Consider the following 13057-nt stretch of genomic DNA (forward strand, 5'->3'; position numbering starts at 1 on the left):
TTATGGAAGATGAATCAATGGGTGGGGGTGTATTAATTTATACCTTAGTGTGTGAATAATGGAAGATGAATCTGCAATGATTGTGGGTAGAAATGATTTGGGGTTGTTTGGTGGCGTAATAGATGCTAATTAATTTAGGAATGAGTTGATTTTTAGATATCATTTTTACTTTAAAATTGCAGTAATAATGTTATTAGGAAGCATTGAAATGTAATATATTGTATAGTGCAGTTTTCACTTTTTTATTTCTTTACATTATGTTTTTATAGCCTAGGCATGCCCTCGCCACATCCGTCCTTGATAATGCATCATTATGGAAACATTTTAAAATCGATATTAATTGGTGCAACATTTGTAGTTGTAACACATTACTCTCCATAAATATAAGAATATGGTATGTGAATTCATTGATTATAGATAAATGATATGAAACAACTAATAAAAGAAAATGAATAGAAAGATCAAATACGATAATACATTCTATAATAGTTTTGTGAATTATCCAATACTTCGACCTCATCCAAATATTTGATAAATCACTATATGTTTCTTGATACTATGCAATCAATTTTTATGGCAAATCATGGCCTCAATCATATTTGCATTCAACGAACTCCTGAAAAAATCAAGAATCCAACCACTAGTTGGGAATGCAAACTCAAAAACAATTGTAAATATTTGAACAATTAACACATCTTTATAGATTTCGGGGACAAGCTTTCTTGCAATTAAGTCCACCAAATTATTCTAACAATTAACAATAGAATGCACGTGAACTCAAACCAATGATTTCAAAAAACGATTTTGATTTTGTTTTGCACTTTGGTGGTTTCGTTGTTTAACCCTAGATTGTTTAGTACCTTGGTATTTTGTACATGTCAAAATTTAATAGTGCCACGTGGAATTTGACATTATTTTCAATGATTGAATGATCAATGTTGTAATGTTAACTAATTTAGTATTTAATGAGTCAATATACATTTAACAACTGGCTGTATGGCATTAATTAATTTTAATTAAATGATTCGAGTAGATATTTTAATGACCAACTTGAAATTTTATACGAACTTTAGCAACCATTTTTAGACCAAAGGAAAGTTTTATATTAAGCAATTTTCTAAGATCTTTCATCAAAAATAGCACTTGTTAATATATATTTTTAGATTCTTGTAATTTTTTGCCATTAATTTTCATTGATCTCTTCCTTTAGCTTGTAATAGGTCTTTTGAGTTGAAAACTACTTGCATACAATATTGAATATTTGACGTGAGGTCTTTTGACTTAAATAGTACTTGTCAATCATCGAGTTGGAACCCTTTGTCTAACCTTGATTTGATGATAGTCCCCACCATATCATAACGACACCAATATGTCAAATTGGGTATAGTACAATGTAATCTAATCAATGAAAATTTACAAGATGAACAAAATTTGTATTTCTCCTCTAATCCAAGACAACTTCTAATGTTAACATCCTCTATGATTAGATGCATTATAAAATGGGTCCGAATTTCCTGCAGAAATGATTTGGAAGATTCAAAATAATACTAATAAAAAAAAAATAGTGATATTTACTAGCAACAACATAATGGAGATAAGCCAATCAATATAAATTGATTCGAAATCTGATTCAAATCCAATATAGTACCTATGGGTACATAAGAAATGTATTGCATCGATTCTTTTTAATGAATCAACTTGATCGCAACTTTGAATACAGAATTCAAATGTATCAAATACGAAGGATACCCAGAATCATAGAACTATAATGAAATATACGATCAATCAATATTTATTGAATTTGAAAAGGAGACAATTTGATCATCTTATTTTGATTTCTCGGTATATATCCAAGAACTTGGACTTTGACATATTCAAAGAACCACACTTGATCAACATATGCACAACTTGACAATTCATGTTACTACCATCTGCTGTCATCAAACCTATACATAAATAGAAATGAAAGCGATATATTGACAACTGATCCCTTGATCCTGTCGTGTGTATATATTTACAGTAAATTAACAATTGGGAGAAAGAACTACAAAATCACATATCAAATCATGTACTCAAGAATGGGAAACGACAGTTACAAACCGGTTTTACTCGGCGGGGATTCCTCTGCCGAAAAGGGATAAAGCTCCTGATGTTTCTTTCTTTCTTCTTGTATAGACTGGAAAATTCGGGCTGCAGATTCAGAAGCCAACTTAGGCTTATGAGGCACAACCTTAATCACTTGTGTCTGCTGCTCGTTACATTGGGCTTTTGAAATCTTGAGGATCGGAGTCATAGGGAAAAAAGAGAGTCCTTCTCCTTGTGACCACTCAGGACTACTTGCAGTGCTTCCTTGCAAATCGCTTTCTTTAGAAGCATGCAAATTTCCACCAGAATCAGAAACTATTCTACTCTGTTGGCTGGATACGTTACACAAGCTTTGACATGGTAAGGAAAAGTTGAGGTCACGTTCCGATGAGTGCTTATTTGGTCCAGTTGACTGATCTACTAAAAACTGAGGCATCTGCTCGACTTCAAGATTTGAGCCATTTGCAGCTATGATTGGCATATGACATTGTTGAAAGTAATTCTGAGCGAGTATTGGGCCAGAAAAAAATCTGAGACCTTGTTGATTAGGAGCCGGGACACCATAAGCCGTTCCACCCACTGCACTTAAGCTAAGAGACCCGCCATTTCCATAAACTGGTGCCATGTAACCAACAGTTGGAGGACATAGCCCCATATATGGCCTGTAAATAAGTCCCTGTGTAGGAGATCGTACAGGAACTAACCACTGATATCCTGACGGAGGATGGAAACACCAAGGTGCCAATTCAGCGTCGATGTCTGTTAATAACGATGTTGGCGTACGCTTATGCATTGACTTCTGAGCAAGATTTCCTTCGTTGGTCCCACATACAGCCTCTGCTCCGTGATAGTTGGAGGGATTCAACTTTTGAGGATTGATTTTTGGTTTAGCAACTGTTGGGGGTGGTTCTGGGACATTCTTGGGCAGTAGCTTATTCATAGAAGGAAATTTGATAGGTGGTTTGCCCAAATAGATGTTTTTGTACAACACTTCGGGTGATCCAGCTATAGATCTCTGAACCTGTTAAAAGTATTACCAGAAATTAATGTAATGATATCCTGAATATAAATTCCCATAAACATCATATAGCCAAACTTGCCTGTATCAGTCTATGTAACTCGAATATTTGCACAGAAAAAATTCTTTGCTGACTGCAAAAAGCTGAATAGGGTGAGTTTAACAGCATATGAAGAAGCATAACCATTTAAATTATTTATAAATCCTGGCGGCAGAGGCCTTAAAATTGTGGATAACATAGAATTAAGTAAATGCTTATCGCATGCCATCAGATTCAAATTATATTAAAGAATTCACAAATTAACAGTTCTTATTTTCAGGGAAAGATCAATGCAAGTCTTCGTAGCATAAACCGCGTTAGAGATACTTACTCTGCAATCGTTCTTCTTGCTTTCCAGAATAATTCTAGACCTATAGCTTCAACTACATCATCAGGAGCTAAATTGAGAGCTGGTAAAGGGCCAGCCTCTGATGTCACGGAAATACCCAGCTTTCTGTCAACATTTCCTACCTTTGAGGACCTAATATCCTTATTTTTGGAACACTCGTTAACAGATTCAAGATTAATCAGCCTTATATTACTATCTTCAAGTAGTGGAGTGGAATGTGATGAATCATCCATTGCAGAAGCACTTCTCTTTCTCGTGGTCATTTCGGTCACACTGTGTATATCATCTTTAGTAGCCTTGCCTTCTTGGACAACTTTACACACTTGATATGTCTGTGCACAAGGCTCGTGGGATCTGATTACCTCATTCACCGAACCGATTTTCTTGTCCTGATTTATAGATTTGAGTGACCTGTAACTGGGCTCGAAGACTTTATCTCCGGCTCGAGGACTTGAAGCTGCATCAGCCAAACTCTTCTCTCCCATTGACAAAATATGAATAGGCTTCTCAGAATTGTGCTCAATGGTATACGATAGTTTATCGTCTTTCTCAGTTTGATTCCTCTGATGTTCCCTTGATCTCACATCTGCACTGCCTGCCTCCTGTGGCAGTTTTAAGCTAGAAGCTTGGAGTTTCCCTAAAGAGATTGAGTTGAAGGCAGTGACTTTTTCTTTATCCAAATGCGACTGAAGGTTACCATAGTCAAGAGTTATCTCCGATTGCATAAAAGGCGGTACTCTAATATCATTTTCATCTCCAGGCTTCTTCATGCAACAGTTCTCATTACCGGAGAAACCGCGTGGCAAAGACAAGTTACGCGCGGCTGTCAGCATTGAACTCCCCGAAGCATTTGAACTTTGATTATTCTTTGGCACCAATTTTTGCGGTTCAGTATTCGTTAATGCCATATTCAAATTTACTCCTACAGGCTGATAAGAAGGATATCTTTCCATAGAGAGAGAAGATCCTGGCAAGCTACAGAATGTAGGAACTACCGTCTTCTGGAAACCACCAACCTGTAGTCATTTCAGACAATTTAGGTAAAGACAGTAGAGATTAATTCAAGCAGCACTCAATTACATTGTCATTTTCAAGACTCTTACTTTGTGAGCTTTTTAAATCAGAAAAACGTAAATATCGCAGAAGATGAATCTTGCTTCAAACCGTATGAAGCAAACTTAACCATGACAAGCATTCTTTTGAGGCAAAAGCTGAACAACTTCATACTGTCAGACAAATTGACAAATTTATGTAATTTCTCTTAAGCTATGAAGAAATGAAGCAAATAAATAATTAGCGTGTAAGCTGTGAACACGTGAAATGTAATTCGATTCTTCGATATAAGAAAATTCATAGTCTTACAAAGAGATTGTTTGTGAATTGTCATGGTTCAAACTTTTTCTGATGATGATTAATAGAGGACTGACATGACTTTTTTGAGGGAAATAAATTTTGCTGTGCCAATGAAATTATATAAGGTATTAACCGTACTTCCGTGGCTTGTTTGTTACAAAAGACTAAACATTCATGGACGAAAAAAGAAGCTAAAATTTTGTCCGTTGTCCAGTCATGCCTAGTAGTGCATACAGTACATGCTCTGTAGGAACGCAAATGCACGAAAAAGTTCAGTTACAGTTTGCAGTTTAAGCATGATATTTCAAACATAATGTTCCTAAAATAAATATACTCAATCAAAGTAAAGGTGAAATAATACGAGAAAGCAGAAGTTGTAGCAACGCTATGAAGAAATGAAGCAAATAAATAATTAGCGTGTAAGCTGTGAACACGTGAAATGTAATTCGATTCTTCGATATAAGAAAATTCATAGTCTTAGAAAGAGATTGTTTGTGAATTGTCATGGTTCAAACTTTTTCTGATGATGATTAATAGAGGACTGACATGACTTTTTTGAGGGAAATAAATGGAGCTGTGCCAATGAAATTATATAAGGTATTAACCGTACTTCCGTGGCTTGTTTGTTACAAAAGACTAAACATTCATGGACGAAAAAAGAAGCTAAAATTTTGTCCGTTGTCCAGTCATGCCTAGTAGTGCATACAGTACATGCTCTGTAGGAACGCAAATGCACGAAAAAGTTCAGTTACAGTTTGCAGTTTAAGCATGATATTTCAAACATAATGTTCCTAAAATAAATATACTCAATCAAAGTAAAGGTGAAATAATACGAGAAAGCAGAAGTTGTAGCAACTTATCCAACTCACTTGGCCCGAGGATGCTTTTGGAAAGAAGCTACTACCACCACTACCAGTAGGAAGAGGCAGCATTGTCATTGATCCAGAGGTGAACCTCGGACTTTGAGAGGATACACTAAACTGTTCATAGAGAGCCATCTTGTTCCTTGGAGGTGCCCTTGGCCCTCCTTTATATGCATCACTAATATGAAGCCTAGGGAATAGAGGATCCATTGATTTTCCTTCATCTCTCCCACTTTTCATCCTATAATTTCACAATGCTTCAACTGATAAAATCCCACTTCTTTCAACAAGAAATATTCCCTCTAATTTAAACAATTATCTTATTTCCAAGAATGCTTACCAGCACCAATTGGAACAGTTCAAAATTGCAACAAAAAGTATGGGAATGATATAATTACTCCACCACAAAGGAACAATTATTTCAGTTCGAAAAACAATTTCCAAGCACCCAACATTAAGAATGTATAGAGATCAAATTTTGAAATTGAGAATGGAAAACCAGAGAACAGTAGAGCTTAGAACTACACAGGAAATTCATAAGCAACCCATTCAAGGTGCATTATTCCAAGAAATCCAACATTTCAAGCAGAAACTCAAAAGGCAGACCCCAAAAAAATCTCACTTCAACGAAAATCAGGCCATCTTGGAAGACAATAAACCAAATCTTTTAACTGAAAACACACAAGAAAATGGAGCGCTTAAAAACAGAGAGTATCAATATCATATAAGGTAGGAGATGGATAGAGGAGATATATCAGGATCAGCGAAAGAAGAGGGTCGCCTCAGAATCTAGAACGATAAAAAATGATTTTAGGGGTCAAAATTAGGGGCCTGAAAAAGAAATGAATGGGACAGTAGACTGAGTCTTTGTATTCAATTATCTCCCTCCAAATTCCATTCCATACCCTGCGAATTCAATGGCAACGCAGAAACAGCTGCGGAAACCAAATGGTGAAGTTGTAACCACGTCTGCTACTACGTTAAATTTGGCCAATCTTTTAACTAAAAATCTGTTAAAGATCGCCATCAACTTACCTTTGCAATAACCAAGTTTTCCACCAAAAAAATATCACCTTTTTATCTTGTTATTTTCTGTATTAATTAATATGTTAGGAAATTTATAGGTCGGTTCTTAAGCTATTTCAATGAGTGAATCTAGGTCCTTTCGTAATTAAGACTGTGAATATAGAGGTTCAAATTTCATGAGAATTTAACACTATATAAAATTTAATGAAAAAAAATTGTCAAATCACTTAATGTTTAGTTTTAAATTACTTGAAAGTCCCGTGAGATTTTGTGCTTGTTTGATGTAAAATTTTAGCAAATAACGTTAATAAAAGTTAGTGGATCATATGAAATGTATGATTAAAAGTTGATGAAAATTGCGTATGACTAAAACGTGTGATCATTTTGTTTTCATTTAAAATAAAACTCTTTTGTTCTCATACTGATTTTTAACACATATTCACACAATAAAATATGTTACACATAAATTCATTTTTCCTATTTTTTAATCTCACATTTTTCAAAAAATCACTATTCAAAAAATCATTTTTCAAAAGAATGATCATCAGACAAGGACTCAATAGTTCAAAATTTTCTCGTATGCCATCATAATTGAAATTAATGTCATCCCAATTTTAATATATATATATATATATATATACACACTAGTCAAAGTTAAACATGTATTACGCATTATTCTAAAATATTTTATAAGTGTTGTATAAGTAATACTTGATATCAATTTGTTTAGAAGATTTGATGAGTTTCAAACAAATTATAGAAAATAAAATTTGAATAAAAATTTAAGATAAGAAAATTGTATAGTCAAAACTCAACTTCTATGATTCAACCTTTTTGATGATAAAATATTACATATGAACAACATTTTTATACTACATTTGATATATAAAAATTAATTGTTAATATATGAATTTAAACTCTCATTAGAATTTTCAGATACGTGAATAGAAATAAATTCATCTATAATAATTCTAAATTTATGTAAATCAAAATTCATCAGGTCAAGATTCGTTGAGTTTAGATTAATGTAAATGTCAATTAATTCAGAATTAATAACACGAAATTCTTACATGACAATTTTATTACATATTGAAAAATAAAAAGTATAGTATTATTGAAATATTTGGCTTGTAATAAGTTTAAAATCATCCAAAAAATAATATAATAATGCAAAAATTAATTTTAAATTAATCGCAAGTGTCCAATCCCATCAACAAGGCTCAGACCAGAATTGGGACGACAATAAAACTACTCAAACGGATAATTTAGCCAGAATTTTGGTTACAGGCCCATGTGGCGCCCCTGAATAAGAAGCCGAGCCCACAGCCTTTCTAGTCGTATTCGAACTAAATCTTAACTATTTAGTCCCACATCGACCAAACACAAAATTCTTTATCATTTTATATTCTAGAAGCTGTAAACTACGTTTCGTCCCTTCGGGGACATCCGATAAAATTGGAACGATACAGAGAAGATTAGCATGGCCCCTGCGCAAGGATGACACGCACAAATCGAGAAATGGTCCAAATTTTTTTGGGACTTTGATCCTCGAGGGAGGTTTTTGTGGAGAAATTATCCTTTATTTTTATTTTTATTTTTGGTTAATTTGCAGTTTTATCTAAATCACTGAGGATACTTTAGGCAAGCGACTCTTATGGATCTTCTGGGTTGTCCAATTTGATAAGGTTTTTCGTGAACAATTCTTCTAAATTGTTAGGGTTTGCTTTGAAGGATGATCCCCTTTTATTATTATTATTATTTTTATTTGCATTTTCACCTAAATTGTTGAAGCTTAATCGAATTCTTGAGGTTGTTTTGTTGGGTGATTCTTAATGTACCTTATGGATGGAGAAATTCAGGCAAACAAAATTGAAGCTTCGTTTTATTATCAAGGTTACTGTCGCGAATTATTGTTTTGATTTGCAGTTTCATCGAAATTATTGAGGTCTTCGTGTGATGCCTGAGGCTCTACTGAAGATGTAGAAATTCAGGATCTATATGTCTTTTGTATTTAATTGTTATTGGATGGGTTCGATTTCCTGCTGGCCAAACATACTCCAAATTCAAGATTCTTTAGCTTTTATTGATATTTCGAAATTTTCATCTCATATGCACACGACTCACCGTATGTATAAACAAGATTTTCTCGTGTTAAGATTGGATAATGGTGTACAATGTTAAGGCCTTAGTACGATGGTAATGTAACTAATGATTGGACTGAAAGTTATGGATGAGGAAACTTTCTTGGTTGGATTGAAAGTTAAGGATTCTTTTGTGGATTGAACTGTGTCCTGATTTCTGTAATCTTGTTTAGTTTTTGGTTGAATCATGTTTCTTCAGATCTCTAAAGCATATCATAAGATTGTTTTTGCACGAGAAATTTTGATTTTGTTACCTGTGAACTTGTATACGTAGCATATGCTATCGATGTACTAGATTCTATGTTCGGAACTTCAATGGAATGATTCTTGGTTGCATGTTAGATTCTTAGTCTTGATTGTGATTGAGTGGGTTATTTTATTTGACTTGCATTTCTAGCTTCCAAACAATATGGGGGATTTACTTTACCTTCATAAAAAGGTCTATCAGTTGGCTTCAAGTGTCTTCAAGTTTGAATTTCGGCTTATTGCGACACTAGAAGACGTCGTGAATAGAACCTGAGATGCCTAGAAATTTCACAATGTCATCTATATAGAGATGCTAGCCATGGTCATGAAAAATTGAGTGATCATTCCTTTGGGGCAGTTAATCGACTGTGACTCTCTTTACTTCTGATGTTTTTGCTTGGATGAAAATAAATATGCAGATTTGCCTATATTCTTCTGGACTGCACTAAAGTCGTGGCAAGATATTGGAATTGCTAGCACTCCTTTGTGTGAATATTGGTTTACCATTCTTGTTTATTGAAATATGAGCACCAATCAAACTGGGTGTACAGGGCAGGCTGGGCAGCAACTTACAGGTCTCCTACATGGCACTCCCATGGGGGTCGGGTCCACGCGGGACCTCATTGTAATAAAAAATGGCAAAAAATAAAAATAAATTAATGATCCCACCCATTGTGAGATATCTATAGGATGCCCTGTTAATGCTGAGCCTGTAATCCCAACTTTCCACCAGTGTTTATTACCTTAGGGCTTGTTTGTACCTTCTTAATTTCAAAAAGTGTATTATAAAATAGTGATTGATGTTCAAATGTGTGATTAAAACAAAAGAAAAGTTTTGGGATTTATGTATAATATTATTTTAATGAAAAATAAGTGGTTGAAAATGAGTATAGTAGAAAAAAATAATGTGATAGAATGGTTGACAAACAAAGGCTTCATGTGTATGGCTTTTGCTTGATAAATTTTGTTACTACTTTTTTGATAAATTTACTTGATAAATTTTCAACAAATTGCTTGATAAATTTACCGTTTAACTAACAAATCGACACAAATACATGTTATTTTGGAAAACAATTAAGAGCACCATTTCAGGTTTAAAAGGCTTTTTATTTATTTATTTATTTATTTTTTATCATCTTTTCTCAGAAATATAAATTGTTCAAAATGGTTCTTTTGTTTTTAAAATATTATTCTAAAAAACGTAAAGCGTGGATAGGTTCGAAGGCGAAACTTCAAGCTTTACATGTTTAAGGGCTTAGGTTTAAAAAAGCCTTTTCCTATTTTTAATATTTTGTTTAATTTTTAATTGTTTTAAAAATTATTCAATAATTAAAATAATACATATCAAACGAATAAAATTATAAAATATTATACTTAATAATTTATAGTATTAGTCAATTATACAATATTGAAGTTTTCGAATTGCAAAAATTAGACTATTTTTTCATAATTTCAAATTTCAATTTAACAAGTCTTACTTAATAGATTTATATGAATTTTATATATGCTTTCGAATTTTTCAACAGAATAATGGGTTCAAGATTATAATTACATTATGTAGATAGCATCGTACCTTAAATCTTATTTAACTATTTATTGGATAAAGTAATTTTTAACTTTAATACTGATAAAATCTTTTAAAATCTTGAAATTAAAGTCAAATGAAAAGTTTTTTTTTAAATAATAAAAAAAGGCCAAATAGAAGACTTTTAAAAGAAAAAATAAAAAAACTAATAAAGAGCGCATATGGAAGAAGAAAGATAAGTCGCAAAGATTCAACCATTTAGAAATTAAAAAGAAAGAAAAGAAAGTGTTTAGGCTCGAAGCGAGACATTTTGCTTGAAAATGCCTCGCTTTGAGTTTAGACGATTGACGAGCTTTTTAGAATATTGATTTAAAATTAATAAAATCGATACAAATTTTATACTGAAAAAAGAAACTTAAACTTTATTCCGTGTTTTCAATCAGCTTTATTAAATTATTTAAAACGTACATATGTATGATTTATTATATTTTTATATATTATAGAAATATATATATTTTTTTTTTGATAAGGACACTTTGCTTTATTTAAAATAATGTAATGTAAAGATTTATTATAATGCAATAAACGGTCCAATCATCATTAAAAATTTCTAAATAAATTTAGTGGAAATTACACATTCTAATAGATTAAAAATCCCCATTTCATAAATAAAATACCATGGTTAATATTTCACAAATCAGAAATTTTTTTAATTAATTAATATATTTAAAAATTAATCTAATAAATAATAATTTCAAACCCAAATTTATTCATTTTCTACCAAACTCTCTCTCTAAACCCTCTCCTCGCGGACTCTCTCTCTGTAAACCATCAGACCCTCACCTCGTCGCCTCACCTATCAAACCCTCACTTCACCGCCTCACCTATCAACAATTCTATTCACCGTCTCATCGAGAACCTCTCAACCTTAGAGCACCGGCGCCAGAATGAAGCCACTAGTAGTCGTCGGAGTGAAGCGGTGTCATGTCTACCTCACGTTCCTCCCTCTCCTTGAAGCCACTCGAAGTGAGTCATGACTACTGTCGCACCGCCATTGCGACGTGTATCTACACATGAGAGACGATGTGACGTGGTGTTGTGTGTGCTGTGATTGTGTAGTGTTGTGGGCTGTGTGGTGGTGGTAGTATTGAACTGGTGTGGTGCCGTAGGGTGTGGGAGAGGTAGTGGTGCGCGTTGCGGTGTTGTGAGAGGGCGGTGGTTGGGTGTGCTATTGTGCAGTGGTATTGGCTGCTGACTGGTTGTGGTGAGATGGTGGGTGACTTTGTGGTGGCAGATCTGATGCTTTGGTGGTGGTTGACGAATATGGTGATTTGATGGTACAAATCGTGGTGTTGTTTTTTTCTTGGTTGTTGGATGCGGTGCAGGCGGTGGAGTATGGTGTTGGTGGCAGCAATGTTGGTGTTGGCCGAGTGGATCAATAGTGTCTGTGGCCAGTAAATTGCTTGACTTGGTTGTGGTGACGATAGTAGTTGTGGTGGATTATGGTGGTTGTGATAGTCGTGGCGATTTGGTTGATTTTGTGACAAATAATTGGGCCAGTGACCTGAAAATTGTGTTTGTGACTCCCAATTGTCACTCACAATTTGGGAGTCACAGTTGGTAAAGGGGGTGGTTGTGGTGGTTATGGCGGTGGTCGTGGCGGTTTGGTTAATTTGTGACTCACAATTGGATAAGTGACTTGAAAATTGTGACTGTGACTCATAATTGGATACGTGACCTAAAAATTGTGACTGTGAATAGTAAGTGTTGGTGGTGGTTACAAATTATTTGGTTAATTGTGATCATTAAAATGGTTAATTTGTGACCAATAAATAATATGTGACCAATGAAAAAATAAATTATGATCGAAAAATAATGTGTGACCTAAAAAATTGTTAATCTGTGATCGATAATTTGATAATTTGTGACTGTACAATAAACTGTGACTTGTAATATTTGGAATTTGTGACCATTAAATAAATCGTGACTTATAAATTTTTCGGTTTGTGACCGATGAACAAATTATGACCTATAAAATTTTTGAATTGTGACATAAAATTTTTGATTTGTGATAAAAAAAACGACGAATTAAATCGTTAATTTGTGATCAAATTATATAAATTTGTGACTTAAAAATATTTAATTACTAAATTAATTAATTAAATTATAAATAATTTTTAATAAAAATCAGATTTTTGAAATTTGAAACTTGTTTTCTTGTTTTTGAAATGTGCCATAATTAATTTCTTAGTTATGAAATTTTCCCTCATAGAACTATAATGAAATATACGATCAATCAATATTTATTGAATTTGAAAAAGAGACAATTTGATCATCTTATTTTGATTTCTCGGTATATATCAAAGAACTTGGACTTTGACATATTCAAAGAACCACACTTGATCAACATA

General features: G+C 33.4%; 1 protein-coding gene across 1 annotated transcript; it reads right to left on the reverse strand.

The window, feature by feature from the left end:
- Positions 1-1900: 1900 nt before the first annotated feature.
- LOC111367286 (protein EARLY FLOWERING 3-like) lies at positions 1901-6684 on the reverse strand. Its single transcript, XM_022988085.1, has 4 exons — positions 5715-6684; positions 3475-4508; positions 3186-3237; positions 1901-3106 (listed from the first exon to the last, which is right to left on the reverse strand). The coding sequence occupies exons 1-4, from the start codon at positions 5946-5948 to the stop codon at positions 2093-2095; spliced, it is 2334 nt and encodes a 777-aa protein (XP_022843853.1). The 5' UTR covers positions 5949-6684; the 3' UTR covers positions 1901-2092.
- Between the last annotated feature and the right edge of the window lie 6373 nt (positions 6685-13057).

The sequence above is a fragment of the Olea europaea genome, chromosome 18, assembly GCF_002742605.1.
Source record: "Olea europaea var. sylvestris chromosome 18, O_europaea_v1, whole genome shotgun sequence".
Lineage (NCBI taxonomy): Eukaryota > Viridiplantae > Streptophyta > Magnoliopsida > Lamiales > Oleaceae > Olea > Olea europaea.